Source organism: Paroedura picta, chromosome 2 (assembly GCF_049243985.1).
Source record: "Paroedura picta isolate Pp20150507F chromosome 2, Ppicta_v3.0, whole genome shotgun sequence".
Lineage (NCBI taxonomy): Eukaryota > Metazoa > Chordata > Lepidosauria > Squamata > Gekkonidae > Paroedura > Paroedura picta.
In genome coordinates, this window is record NC_135370.1 from 92,170,664 (window position 1) to 92,183,268 (window position 12,605).

At 43.1% G+C, this 12,605-nt stretch overlaps 1 protein-coding gene across 11 annotated transcripts in view; it reads left to right on the forward strand.

Moving 5' to 3' along the window:
• Positions 1–12,605, forward strand: part of ABCC8 (ATP binding cassette subfamily C member 8) — a 118,621-nt gene that overhangs the window by 104,163 nt on the left and 1,853 nt on the right. For 6 of the 11 annotated variants that reach the window (XM_077321624.1, XM_077321625.1, XM_077321622.1 and 3 more), the window contains 8 exons: positions 233–346; positions 705–825; positions 976–1,106; positions 1,852–1,930; positions 3,480–3,588; positions 8,398–8,501; positions 11,484–11,617; positions 12,027–12,089. In XM_077321624.1, the coding sequence (XP_077177739.1) occupies positions 233–346; positions 705–825; positions 976–1,106; positions 1,852–1,930; positions 3,480–3,588; positions 8,398–8,501; positions 11,484–11,617; positions 12,027–12,089 (855 nt within the window). Of the gene's footprint in view, positions 1–232; positions 347–704; positions 826–975; positions 1,107–1,851; positions 1,931–3,479; positions 3,589–8,397; positions 8,502–11,483; positions 11,619–12,026; positions 12,090–12,605 lie in introns of those variants that run through there. The other 5 variants (XR_013228304.1, XR_013228303.1, XR_013228305.1 and 2 more) reach the window with 3 other exon arrangements.

Below are 12,605 nucleotides of genomic sequence, written 5' to 3' on the forward strand. Positions count from 1 at the left end.
TCCACCAGATGGGGGCCAGGTTGTCACTAAACACTCCCTGGATGAAGAGGGAATGAGGTTGGAGACCTGTGGGTATGACTCAGAAGTGGCCCAGAAGTTTTCCCAGTAAGTTTAGTGCCAATGTACCTTGGTTCCAAATATCTGTTCTTTGACTCTGAAATTACCAGAAATAGAGTGACTAGTGCTATCTTTTGGTGTATAGTGATGTTTTTCATTCTTCTTATTTCTTTAGGAATATATTGGAGCCTGTGTGGTACTCATAGCAGCTGTTGCTTCCATTACAAATTCTCTATACAATCACCTTTCTTCTGGTCTTGTAGGCTTGGGACTGACTTATGCTTTGATGGTAAGTACATTAAAGAAATTAGGCTTTACTGGGGCCATAAGTGTCAGTCTGTATTACTGACCCAAAAACTGAATAATTGGCTAGGAGCTAAAAAATCTCACTCAGTAATCCAGTTTTATATACATCCCAGATTAAACATACATTTAGCATACTCTAGACCAATATCTTTATTTATTTTAAAGAGTCCAGTTTCACTGTCAGAGGTCTGAATGGCCTGGAAGAGCTACACATTACCTTAATTGCTGGATAATGGGAATTCTTTTATTATTGACTTCAAATAATTTGAAGTGGAGATTACAAGTTGAGATACTTGCTGCATTCTATGCCAACTACACAGTTCTCCCCCCACCCCTTCCAGGTATCTAACTACCTAAACTGGATGGTTCGCAACCTGGCTGATATGGAACTGCAGCTTGGAGCAGTGAAAAGGATCAACGGTCTTATAAAAACTGAAGCTGAAAACTATGACGGGCTCCTATGTGAGTATGATGCTGTATATCCTAAAATGATTGGAAAATGCTTTAACGATTCGCAGCAAATTGAAAGTATCACAATAACAACATGAATATTTTGCAAACCAAGTTCATCATTAGTGACTCCTATTTGTTGTTTCATTGCTTTGGATACAGCCCCAGCACAGATTCCTCAGAACTGGCCAGACCAGGGTGAGATTCAAATACAGAATCTATCTGTCCGCTATGACAGTAGCCTAAAGCCAGTCCTAAAGCATGTCAATGCCCACATCTCTCCAGGACAAAAGGTAATACTGCAATGATCACTCAAGATGATACCTCTTAGAATAATCTTTGAATTAAAAAGCAAAGTTATTTCTTAATTATTCCAATCATTTCCTATTGCAAGCTAGGAAAACCCAATTCAATCTTATTTTTAGCATTATTTTGAAGAGTACTGATTAATTTCTAGAATATTATTTTTGTTACAATGGCAGATATACTGGGAGATCATTAACATGATTATTCAAAAGTAAGGTTGAATGTATACAAACGGACTTCTTCCCTGCTAAGTATGCAGAGGGATGTGCATTGGTATATTATGGTGTGGATCTCATCAGATTTTGGAAGATAAGTAGGGTCTATACTTGGAAGGGAGACTCTGGGCTTTAGATGCTCCTGTTTCTTTACTTCTGAAGGCACCATAAGACTGTGAGTTGGGCAAAGCCTCCATCCCCCCACCTAGCAACCAGGACCAGGGAGCAATGAATATTTCTGTCTCTGCTTTCCCTTGCCTAGGCAGATGGAATGTTCGTGGCATCTGGCCCTTCCTGGCAGCAACGATAAAACAACGGGTGGGGAGGGGGAGGATGAGAAATTCATACTACAGATTGTTCCCACATAGAGATAGACCTCCTAAACGAATACATATTACCTATAACCCACATGAACCGAGGTTGCTTTCTCCAGAAAATCTAGTCAGTCCAGTAGAAACTTATGCTTTCTACTAAACTGACATCCATTTTCCTGTCTTGTTTTATTTCTTGTCTGCAGATTGGAATATGTGGCCGAACAGGCAGTGGAAAATCATCTTTTTCTCTTGCCTTTTTTAGAATGGTTGACATGTTTGAAGGTAAGGTTATATCTGTGCATATTAGCCAGTGATTGCTGTTAGGAGAGCATCTTCAATTCTCGTTTATATGGTAAATCTGAAATGTTAAGGCAGTAAAACTGAAGTAAGCATTACATCCAGTTTTGTTCCAAATTAGGAGCCAGCTACTAGGTTATTAGCGTTTTGCCACCACCTACCACATTGATTTCCAAAGCTGATACAAATTGTTATTTGGCATTGGCCATTTGCTTTTCTATGGAGTACAGCAAATAATAAGCATTTTTTGTTTTTAAACCCAATTTCAGGTGTTTCTGAATGGTGATTAATATTTTAGTATGTCTCTGCTAGATATATATTTTCCTGGTGGTATGAACTGATTTCAATAGTAACCAAATTAAACTACATTTTTAGTATTCTTGAATTGTATTATATGTATTAGGGCAGTGGTCCCCAACCCACGGGCTACGGCCCGGTGCCGGGCCGCAAAGGCCTCAGCACCGGGCCGCGGCTCCTTCTTCCCTCCCCCCCAAAACAAGAAGCTCACCAGGCCGCGAGCAAATCAGCCGCCAAAGCGGCCGATTAGCTCGCGGCCCAGCAAGCTTCTCGCTTCGGGAGGGGAGGGAAGAGAAGCTTGCCGAGGTGCAAGTTAATCGGCCGCTTTAGCGGCCGATTTGCTCGTGGCCCGAAGGGGCCGGGAGGGGGAGCCGCGGCCGCCGGCATGGCGGCGGCGCAAACGCACATGCGCGGACTGCTGCGCACGCGCGTTTGTGCCCCTCCCGGGCGCAAATGCACGTGCGCAGCAGTCCGCGCATGCGCGTTTGCGCTGGGGCTGCCGCGTGTGCGCGGGCCCCCCCGCCGCCCTCTCCCCCCACTACCCTGCAGCGGTCCGCAGCAAGCGAAAGCTTGCAGACCGCTGTATTAGGGTATGTCAGCTCATGAGGAGAAGGAGGCTTTTCTCTCATGATATAGGAACTCTGGTATCAAAGCAGTTTACAGCTGCAAATACTTTCTGCAGGGATCAGTGGCCTTGCTTCATAATCAGTATTAACTGCTACAGCTTTACTATGTGGCACAGTAATTTTAAAAGAGGCATGATTCTGTAAAATCTGTGTATAATAAAAAGGGGTTATTCAGATTCAGGACACAGTGGAGCCTCTATTTTAAAAAAATAACATTTCTATCTCTTTTAAGTGAGCATGCTAGGAAAACTTAGCTTCCTTGTGAATGTTATTAGAAAATATAAAGTGAGACTGGAGTTCAGTTCAGTCAAAAGTAGGTAGTTTAAAACTTTGTTGATTTTCACAGTAAAATAAATGAAGTTTGAAGGTTTTACATTGCCTAATTTGCATCCTTAATTTATATTTGACTGCCTATGGCTGTTTAGATGAAGGATGCAAAATCCTTCATCCAATTAGGTTTACGCCCCATTTATTCCACTATTGCAAATGTGTTGAGTAGGTTTACTCCTCTGGCTGCATGCCCATCATGTGTGCTGCTTGCATCTCTAGTACAATGTATAGTAACCAGGTCTTGTGATAGAGAATGTAAATACCATTCATTAAACCAACAGGAAAGATTATTATTGATGGCATAGACATTGCCAGACTTCCCTTACAAACACTGAGATCCAGACTGTCAATCATTCTCCAAGATCCTATTTTGTTCAGTGGCACAATCCGGTAAGTGTTCTGATAGAGTCATCGTGGCCAGTTATGCTTATGACTACACTGTCAAGCTTGCACTGTCAAGATGAAGATTTCCACTGCAAAAAATCCTTCTTGGTCTCTGCTGTGCATTTCTTTGGACATAGTGCAAACTTTTAATGAAATCTCCCAAAATGTATGTACAGAATGGCATTCCATGCATATACAGTCTCATAAGTCATGAAGGGAAAATGTCGATTTTTCTTCTGAAATAACAGACTTTATCAAGCTTGAGTAACAACCCTGTACCCTGGGCCCTATGAATGTACCCTTTTGCCTCTGCCATTTTACGCTTGGTTCTATGACTTGCTATTCCACAAACCCTAAATACTCAGAAATGAATGTTTCTATTTTATATTCATTCATTCATTCATTCATTTCATTTATAGCCCACCACTTCCACACAGTGGCTCATGGCAGGTAACAATCTAGATAAAACCCACAATAAGATCTCCTTTAAATCCCTTAAGATAAACCAGACTGGTGCCTCAGGCCATGCAGGGAACCTGATGACCAGGCTTCATGGAGGGGCCCAGAACAAACTTGCCCTGATCTCAGCCAAGGAACTGGAGGAAGACCTCCATTCTACAAGCCCTGTGGAACTTTGAAAGCTCCAACAGGGTTCTCAGCTCTCCCAGGAGCTCATTCCACCAGGCCAGGCCAGGACCCAAAAGGTCTTGGTGCTAGTTGAGGCCAGGTAAACCTCCTTCACACCAGGGACCTCCAACAGATTAGCACCCGCAGAGCGAAGTGCCTTGTAGGGGGCATAAGGATATAGGCAGTCCCACAGATATGTGGAGCTCAGACAGCAGATGCCAAAACCTTGAACCTGATCTGGGCTGTGCTGCCACACAATGTAGCTGCCACACACAGGCTGGATATGGGCCCTCCAAGATATTCCTTTGAGAACCTTAGTAGCCACATTCTGCACCAGCAGCAATTTCTGGGTAAGAGACAAGTGCAAGACCGCATAGAGCAAAATACAGAAGTCCATTCTGGAGGTGAGCGTTGCATGGATGACTGTGGCTAAGCAATCCGAGGACAGATATGGTGCTAGTAGCCTTGCCTGATGAAAATGGAAAAATGCCAAGCGGACTACTCCTGTGACCTGAGCGTCCAGGGAGGCATCCAAATAACTCCCAGGTTCCTGGCCAAGGATGAGATGGCAAGTTGTACCCCAGCTAGGGTGGATAGGCACATTTCCACTCAGAGCCTGTTTGCCAGGAATGGTGGTATATAAATTTAAGAAATAAATAAATATAAGAAAAGGAGTCTGGAGAGCATTCTGTTGCTTTCATACATTGTTAAGTTTTAGGCTCAGAAGCCATAGTGCAGAGAATTTCACAGTACTAAATGTGCTCTTCCACCAATGTGGCATTTTTTTACTATTTAGTAAGAAAATAAGTGGGAACTCACAAGGACTTGCAGGAGGCATCTTATTTCGCCCTCCGCCACTGTTTTCTCTTTCCTGAAATCTCCCCTATGCCTGATTCCCTCCCCAGACTCTAACCCCCAAATCATTAGAAATTTCTGTCCTGAAAGTGGCAACCGTATCTCCTTCCCATTTAATTGCCAACCTACCTTTATTAGCTCCTTTGTCTTAAGTTTTCTCTGTCACTCCCCTCCACCCAGCAGCCTCTACCTAGGAAAACTATGGTCCAGTTGTGTGGTGCCTGCAACTTGGCCATACTCACTGGCATGGTAGGCAACCCTCAAAGAAAATGGGGTGGCACCTCACTTTTACCTGCATCCCTCTCCCCACATTTTTTCCTCTTTCCCTCCTCTTGGTACCACCCATATCTTCCTCCTGCTTCCTTCTGCCCTTCTCAACCATTATCCAACTCACTTTTTATATGCCTCCCAACTTCATCTATATTTTTTATTTATTTACTAAATTATATCTTACCTTTCTCCATAGTGGAGACCCAAAACAACTTACATGATTCCCTACTCCTTTTTGTATGCACAACAAACCTGTGATGTAGTTAGGCTGAAAGTTATGTTATGGATCTAAAATCACCCAGTGAGCCTCCACAGCAAGCTGAAATTCAAGCCTGAGTATCCCAAACACTACTCTGAAGCTAGTGCTATGCTACATTGTTTTTTGTATGGTGGCTGCTGTTAAACGGTAGCAAACAGCAAGACGTAGACTGTTTCAACATTAGGAGGCATACCTTGTTTTAGCCTCGCTTTGGATTGCCTTTGGATGCTGCAAATCGGCGCTAGCATTTGCACATTTGGGCTTTCTTCCCCTTATTTCCCAGGCTGATATTCACAAAATGCTCTCTGCCCTGAGTCATTCACAACATGCTTTCTGCCTCCCATCATGCTTTGCTCCATTCCCTTTTTGAAAAATGTATTTTTTTGCACTTTTGTTTCATTGCGGCCCTTTAATCCCACCAATCTGCACCCTTGATTGCCTCCCCTCCTTCTCCCCAAAGTGTCCTGAATGTATTTTTAAATGAGCTATAACGTTATAACATTATAACACTGCTATGTAAGACTATAAGACTGCTTTTGTTTAAAAAAACAACTTAGAAACAGTATTGTAATGCAATCATCCGCTTAAAAAAAAAGAGGCAGGTTTTTCTGGAATGGTGGAAGGGGGAAGAAGGGAGGGGGAGGGAGGAAGGGGGAGGGAGGATTGTGATGAGGAAAGGGGAGTTCCCAAATGACTCAAAATGGCAGGCGCAGGGAAAACCTAATTGCATGAGTTTTCATTTTGGACATCCCCAAATTAGACCCCATTAGAGTCCACTTGAAAAGATGAAATCTAGTTTTCTGGGGATTCCTTTGTTGTAGGGCAAGTGAGGGTGCAGAAATGCATGAAGAAGACGAAGACGAAGACGAAGAAGAAGAAGAAGAAGAAGAAGAAGAAGAAGAAGAAGAAGAAGAAGAAGAAGAAGAAGAAGAAGAAGAAGAAGAAGAAGAAGAAGAAGAAGAAGAAGAAGAAGAAGAAGAAGAAGAGTTGGTTCTTATAGGCCGCTTTTATCTACCCAAAGGAGGCTCAAAGCGGCTTACAGTCGCCTTCCCATTCCTCTCCCCACAATAGACACCCTGTGGAGTGGGTAAGGCTGAGAGAGCCCTGATATCACTGCCCGGTCAGAACAGTTTTATCAGTGCTGTGGCGAGCCCAAGGTCACCCAGCTGGTTGCATGTGGGGGAGCGCAGAATCGAACCTGGCATGCCAGACTAGAAGTCCGCACGCCTAACCACTACATCAAACTGGCTCTCAGTTTGGTTGAAAAAATCAACCCTTTAAAAATGCATATCCAAACAATATCTCTAGGGCAGAAATAGTCTCAGTTTAGTAATGCTCAACAAGGTTGTTACGTAGTTACCCAGAGACTGCTGCCAGGCCTAGGTTTGCCAGCTCCCAGGAGATCTCCAAGAATTACAGTTGAATGACAGAGATCTATCTCCCAAGAGAAAACAATTGCTTTGGAGAGTGGCCACTCACTCCAAAGAAAGAGTGACCATCTGTCAGTGCAGTTCGCAACAGAGATGTACCCTTTTAAAGTCGATTGAAGTTAATGAGTTTTTAAAAGTGTTAACTCTGCTTAGGATAGCACTATACATTTCTTGTTTGTTTGTTGAGGCCAGATGCACTTCTCTGGGGCAGGGAACCATAAACGTGTTGGCATTTGGGGAGTGTATATGGAGAGATGGTCCCTCAGGTACACAGGCCCCAGACCGCATAAAACCATAAAGGTTAAACCAATGCCAACATCTGTCGGCTAGTTTGGGGATTGGGAGTTGGGGGTGGGAGGGTTAGGGAGTGGGGAGGGGGATTTCAATATTTATTTATTGTCTATTGTTTTATTGTTGTGAGCTGCCACAGGCCATATGGTTCTGGGAGTGGCAGCATATAAGTTTAATAATAGACCATATCCGGAATTCAACTGGCAGCCAGTGCAGCTGCTGGAGAATGGGTCATATGTGAGTTCTCCATGGGTTCTTCATAAGGACCCAGAGCATCTGCCCTCTGAAGCAACTGTAATTTTCAGGTCAGAGTTAAGGGAAGGCCCACATAGAGCGAGTTACAGTAATCCAGCCTTGAGGCAGCATCGCATGGATCACTGTGGATAGGTGTTCTGGGTCTAGGTGGGGCTCTAGTAGCTTAGCTTGACATGGATGAAAAATGCCTGATGAGCTACCCTGATGACCTGCACCTCCATGAATAAGGAGGCATCAAAGATCAATCTCAAACTCTTGACAGTGTGAGCAGCTGGAAGTTGCACCCCATCAAGAGTAGGGAAGCGCACTTCCTCATGTGGTCCTTTCCTCCCCAGCTACAGAACCTCTGTCTTCAGGGGACTGAGCTTCCAGCAGCTTTGCTAGAGCCGGTCTGCCACAGCTCCCAGACACTCAGCCAACAATTCAGGTGGAGCATTCGACTAGCCACTTATTAACTGCTAGAGCTGGATGTTGTTGCATATCTGTGACATCCCAGCTCATACCTCCAGCCAAGTTGCCCTAGAGGGCACATGAAGATGTTAAAAATAATTGGGGAAAGAATTGTGCCTTGAGGAACCCCACACTGAAGTTCAGAACAATGTTATTGTTCCTCCACGATAGTGACCCTCTGTTTATGCAATGTAGATCAGTGTTGAACATGGACAGCAAGTAACCACACATATCTTGCCAGACTGCCAGTCATTTGGGTACTATATTTTAAACAGCATAATAAAACACAGGAACAATTACTGTCCTTGCCCATTTAAGGTTATGTGTCCGCGAGGCAGAGCTTGATATTGATTAGTCATTTTATTTTTAAATTTACAGATTTAACTTGGATCCAGAAAAAAAATGTTCCGACAGCATGCTGTGGGAAGCTTTGGAAATAGCACAACTAAAGCAGGTGGTGAAAGCTTTACCTGGGGGATTAGGTAATAATTTCCTCATCTGGGAGGGCCCTGTGATAAAACATTTCTGTGTGAACCTGAACTATATGTATTGTATTAAAAGGGCAAATAGTATTTTAGAGTTGTTATTTCTTCTGATAAACATTTTTCCTGGTAGCCATAAATTTGCCCTAGCAAAACTAAAAGCAGTTTTGTGGGAAGCAAATGTTGTATTTATCCAGAAAACAGCATGCCCTTTCCCCACCATGCTACTCTCCCCTTTAAATAACTACTTTGAGAGCAACTTGATAGGTCTTAATCTGTGGCAAACAATACCCAACTTCACCACCACCCAACCTCTACCTTCTCAAAAACATATATTTTATTTATATTTATTATATTTATATACCACCCTACCTGAAGGCTCAGGGCGGTTCACATAAAATAGAAATGGTACAGATAACTTAGTTTAACAATAATACAATCATAACAACAAGCAGCATAGTAGAACAATAGAAAAATATGTAGAACAATTTCTATGTAATCTACATAGAAAATATGTAGAAAAATATGTAGAACAACCTCTGTCCCTGGTTGAGGTCAAGTGAGCTTCCCTGGGGCCAGGGATCAACAGAAAGTTGGAAGTGCTGGAGCATAAGGCTCTTTGAGGGAGGGGTGTAAGCAGAGAGGCGATCCCTCAGGTACACTGGGCCCAGACCACGTATGGCCTTAAAGGTGATAACCAGAACCTTAAGTCTGATCCAGAATTCAACCAGAAGCCAGCACAGCTGCTGGATGTGGGATCTTCGAGGTGTTTCTGTGAGGACCCTGGCAGCTGCGTTCTGGACCAGTTGTACTTTCCAAATCAAAGTTAAGGGCAGGCCTAGATAGAGTAACCCTAAGCTTTTCTCATTCTGGCGCTTTCTGAAAAGCACAACCTATTATAAGATAATAACCAGAATTTCAAGAAGAAAAAGCATGGCGGTGAAAAGTAAACATTTTCTTCATCTCATAACATGTAGAAAAGAAGATGTGAGCACAAGAGAAGATTGAGCCACTTCATTGGTTCCCCCTTTATCCTCAATATTTCCTATAGGATACCTCTTTATGCTCAGATTCAGTACTTTCTATTTATTTATTTTATTTATTTATAGTTGGATTTATATACCGCCGTTCGCCAAAAGGTCTCACGGCGGTTCACAATAAAATATAAAATCAAAGTAAAATAACATAAAACCCCATAAATACCCCATTATTGCAATAAAAAGATGGCATTCTATTCTATAACTCTCCCCACTTTCCCCGCTTGTTCAGAGAAAGGTTGGACATTAATTCTGTAAGAGAGAGAGGAGAGAAAAACTGGCTGATGGATTATGGATCTTGGATGGAACCCAGGCTCTGCCCTGGCCTCAACCAAAGGCCTGGTGGAAGAGCTCCATTTTACAGGCCCTGCGGAAAGATGGTAGTTCTGACAGGGCCCTTAGCTCCTCCGGGAGCTCATTCCACCAGGTTGGGGCCAGGACCGAAAAGGCCCTGGCCCTAGTCGAGGCCAGGCGAACGTCCTGGGGGCCCGGGACAGTCAGTAGATTCATACCCGCAGAGCAGAGAGCCCTGCGGGGGGCATAAACAACCAAACAGTCCCGCAGGTAAGTAGGATCCAAGCCGCGTATGGCCTTAAAGGTTAATACCAACACCTTAAACTTGACCCGGAAACAGATTGGTAATCAATGGAGATAACGGAGTACCGGCTGAATATGGGCCCTCCAAAGTGTCCTAGTGAGGACCCTATCTGCCGCATTTTGTACCAGCTGTAACTTCCGGATCAGAGTCAAGGGTAGGCCTGCGTAGAGCGAGTTACAGTAGTCTAGTCTGGAAGTGGGAATGAAGGTTGCCAAAATAAATACTGAAGGGGGACATAGTAGGGATTCTGGTTTCTTAGTTCTTAGTGCAGCCTGTTTTCTGTGAAGGAGCATTTAGCTCCAGTATTTTTAATGGAAAACAAAAAAAAGGCAAAGAGAAACATTGTGGAGAGGGGTACACTCTCACTCCAGCGCCCAGTTCCAAGTGCAACAGTGTCTATAATGAGACAAAAAAATAAACTTTCTCAATAGTTTTCCTGGGCCCATTCAGCACACATCAGATAATGCACTTTCAATGCACTTTCGAAGTAGATTATCCTGTTCTGCACTGGAAAATCCCGCTGCAAAAGCAAATTGAAAGTGCATTATCCAGTGTGTGCAGACTTCATCCTGGTTATACCTTTTCCTTCTGTCTGACCATAGATTGGTCTCACACAGAGATTTTCCCTGCATGTAAACCAAGGATTAAAGAACATTCACACAAAGTCATTCCGTGCATAACTTGTGGTATTCCTAGGACTTCCCCTTTAGACACAGGCCAATTGTGGGCTTTTTAAAAAGGCCTTCAAAGGCCTCTGTCTGGGCCCTCTATCTAGAGCACCCTTTGGGAAAGGTGTGGAGCTAAGCTCCACTTTCAAAAGTACCATGCAGCTCTCCTACCTTTTAACCTCACTGTGGCACTATAGTGTGGCTCAGAAGAGAAAGGAAAGTGAGGAAGAAAGGTAAGATAAATAGGGCTGCCAACTCTGGCTTGGGAAATTAGGTAATTGGGAGGTAGGTGGAGCCTGAGGAGTGCAGGGTTTGGGGCGGGGAGGAATGGGGTATAATGCCATAAAGTCCACCATCCAAAGTGGCCATTTTCTCCAGATGGACTGATCTCAGTTGTTGCCAGGAGATCTCCAGCCCCTACCCAGAGATTGGCAACCGTAGAGTTAATGCTACTTCACAATCACAGTGGAGAAAAAGCAGGACAAATGGGGTTCAGATAGCAGTAATTGGAGCAAGAGCAGGGTCTTGGCACCATTTCCACTTGTGTCTACAGTACTTTATGCTGCTAAGGTGCAGTCAGAAGCAGTGTGTACTGGCCTTGCTCTCTATGGGTAAAAAAAGAACAGTGGCAAATTTTTGAATTTTAATGGGTCTCAAATTATAATTTTGTTTGTTCCAGATGCCTCTGTCACAGAAGGTGGAGAAAATTTCAGCCAAGGACAAAGACAGCTCTTCTGCTTAGCCAGGGCATTTGTGCGGAAGACAAGTATCTTCATAATGGATGAAGCCACTGCTTCTATTGACATGGCAACTGTGAGTTCATTATTATGCGTTATTTATAAATGTTAGGAAACAAAACTTGATGGGTTTTTTAATAGCAATTAGTTGATCTGAAGAAGAGGAGTTGGGTTTTATACCACAATTTTCACTACCCAAAGGAGTCTCAAAGAGACTTACAATCACCTTCCTTTCCCCTCCCTGCAACAGACACCCTGTGCGGTAGTGGGGCTGAACAATCTCTGACAAGAATGCTCTATGAGAACATCTCTGATAGGACTGTGACTAGCCCAAGGTCACCCAGCTGGCTGCATGTGGAAGAGCAGGGATTCAAACCCGGCTTGCCAGATTAGAAGCTGCTGCTCTTAACCACTACATCAAGCTGTTGATTCCATTTTACGTGAATGACTCACTTAATGGAAACTCTTGTTACCTGTTTATGTAGGAAAACATTCTTCAGAAGGTTGTAATGACTGCATTTGCTGATCGTACTGTAGTAACAATTGCAGTAAGTATACACTATATTTTGCTACAGGGAATTTAAGTGTCTGTAATGTAATTTCAAGTCTTTGATTAGCCTTTTGATTTGTTGACACTTGCTTTTTACATAATCAACCCAATTAAAGTGAAAGGTTTTTCATTTTCACTATAACGTATTTCAGATCATTGTAGAGTGTCGTATAAGGAAATACATAATTTTTAAAAAAAACTCTGACTTTTTAACTACTCCTGGAAAAAAACAAAAATTTAACATTTCCAGTGAAATCTCTGCTTTTGTTTTAAAAATTAGTAGAATCAATTACAAATGTGTTTATTATCATAAATCATTTTTCTTAGTTAGTTGAGGCATATTGAAAAAACAAAGAAGTGTAGTTGTATTTTGAGAACTACCCAGAAGAGATGTCATTTGGGATTTTCTACAAAGCTTTTCCCAGCAGCAGCTCCCTGATGGCTTGTTTGTCATTCCCAGTTCACATAACATGGTGGGAGGGAATGGTGGGGGGAAAACTATATTATGAAGTGT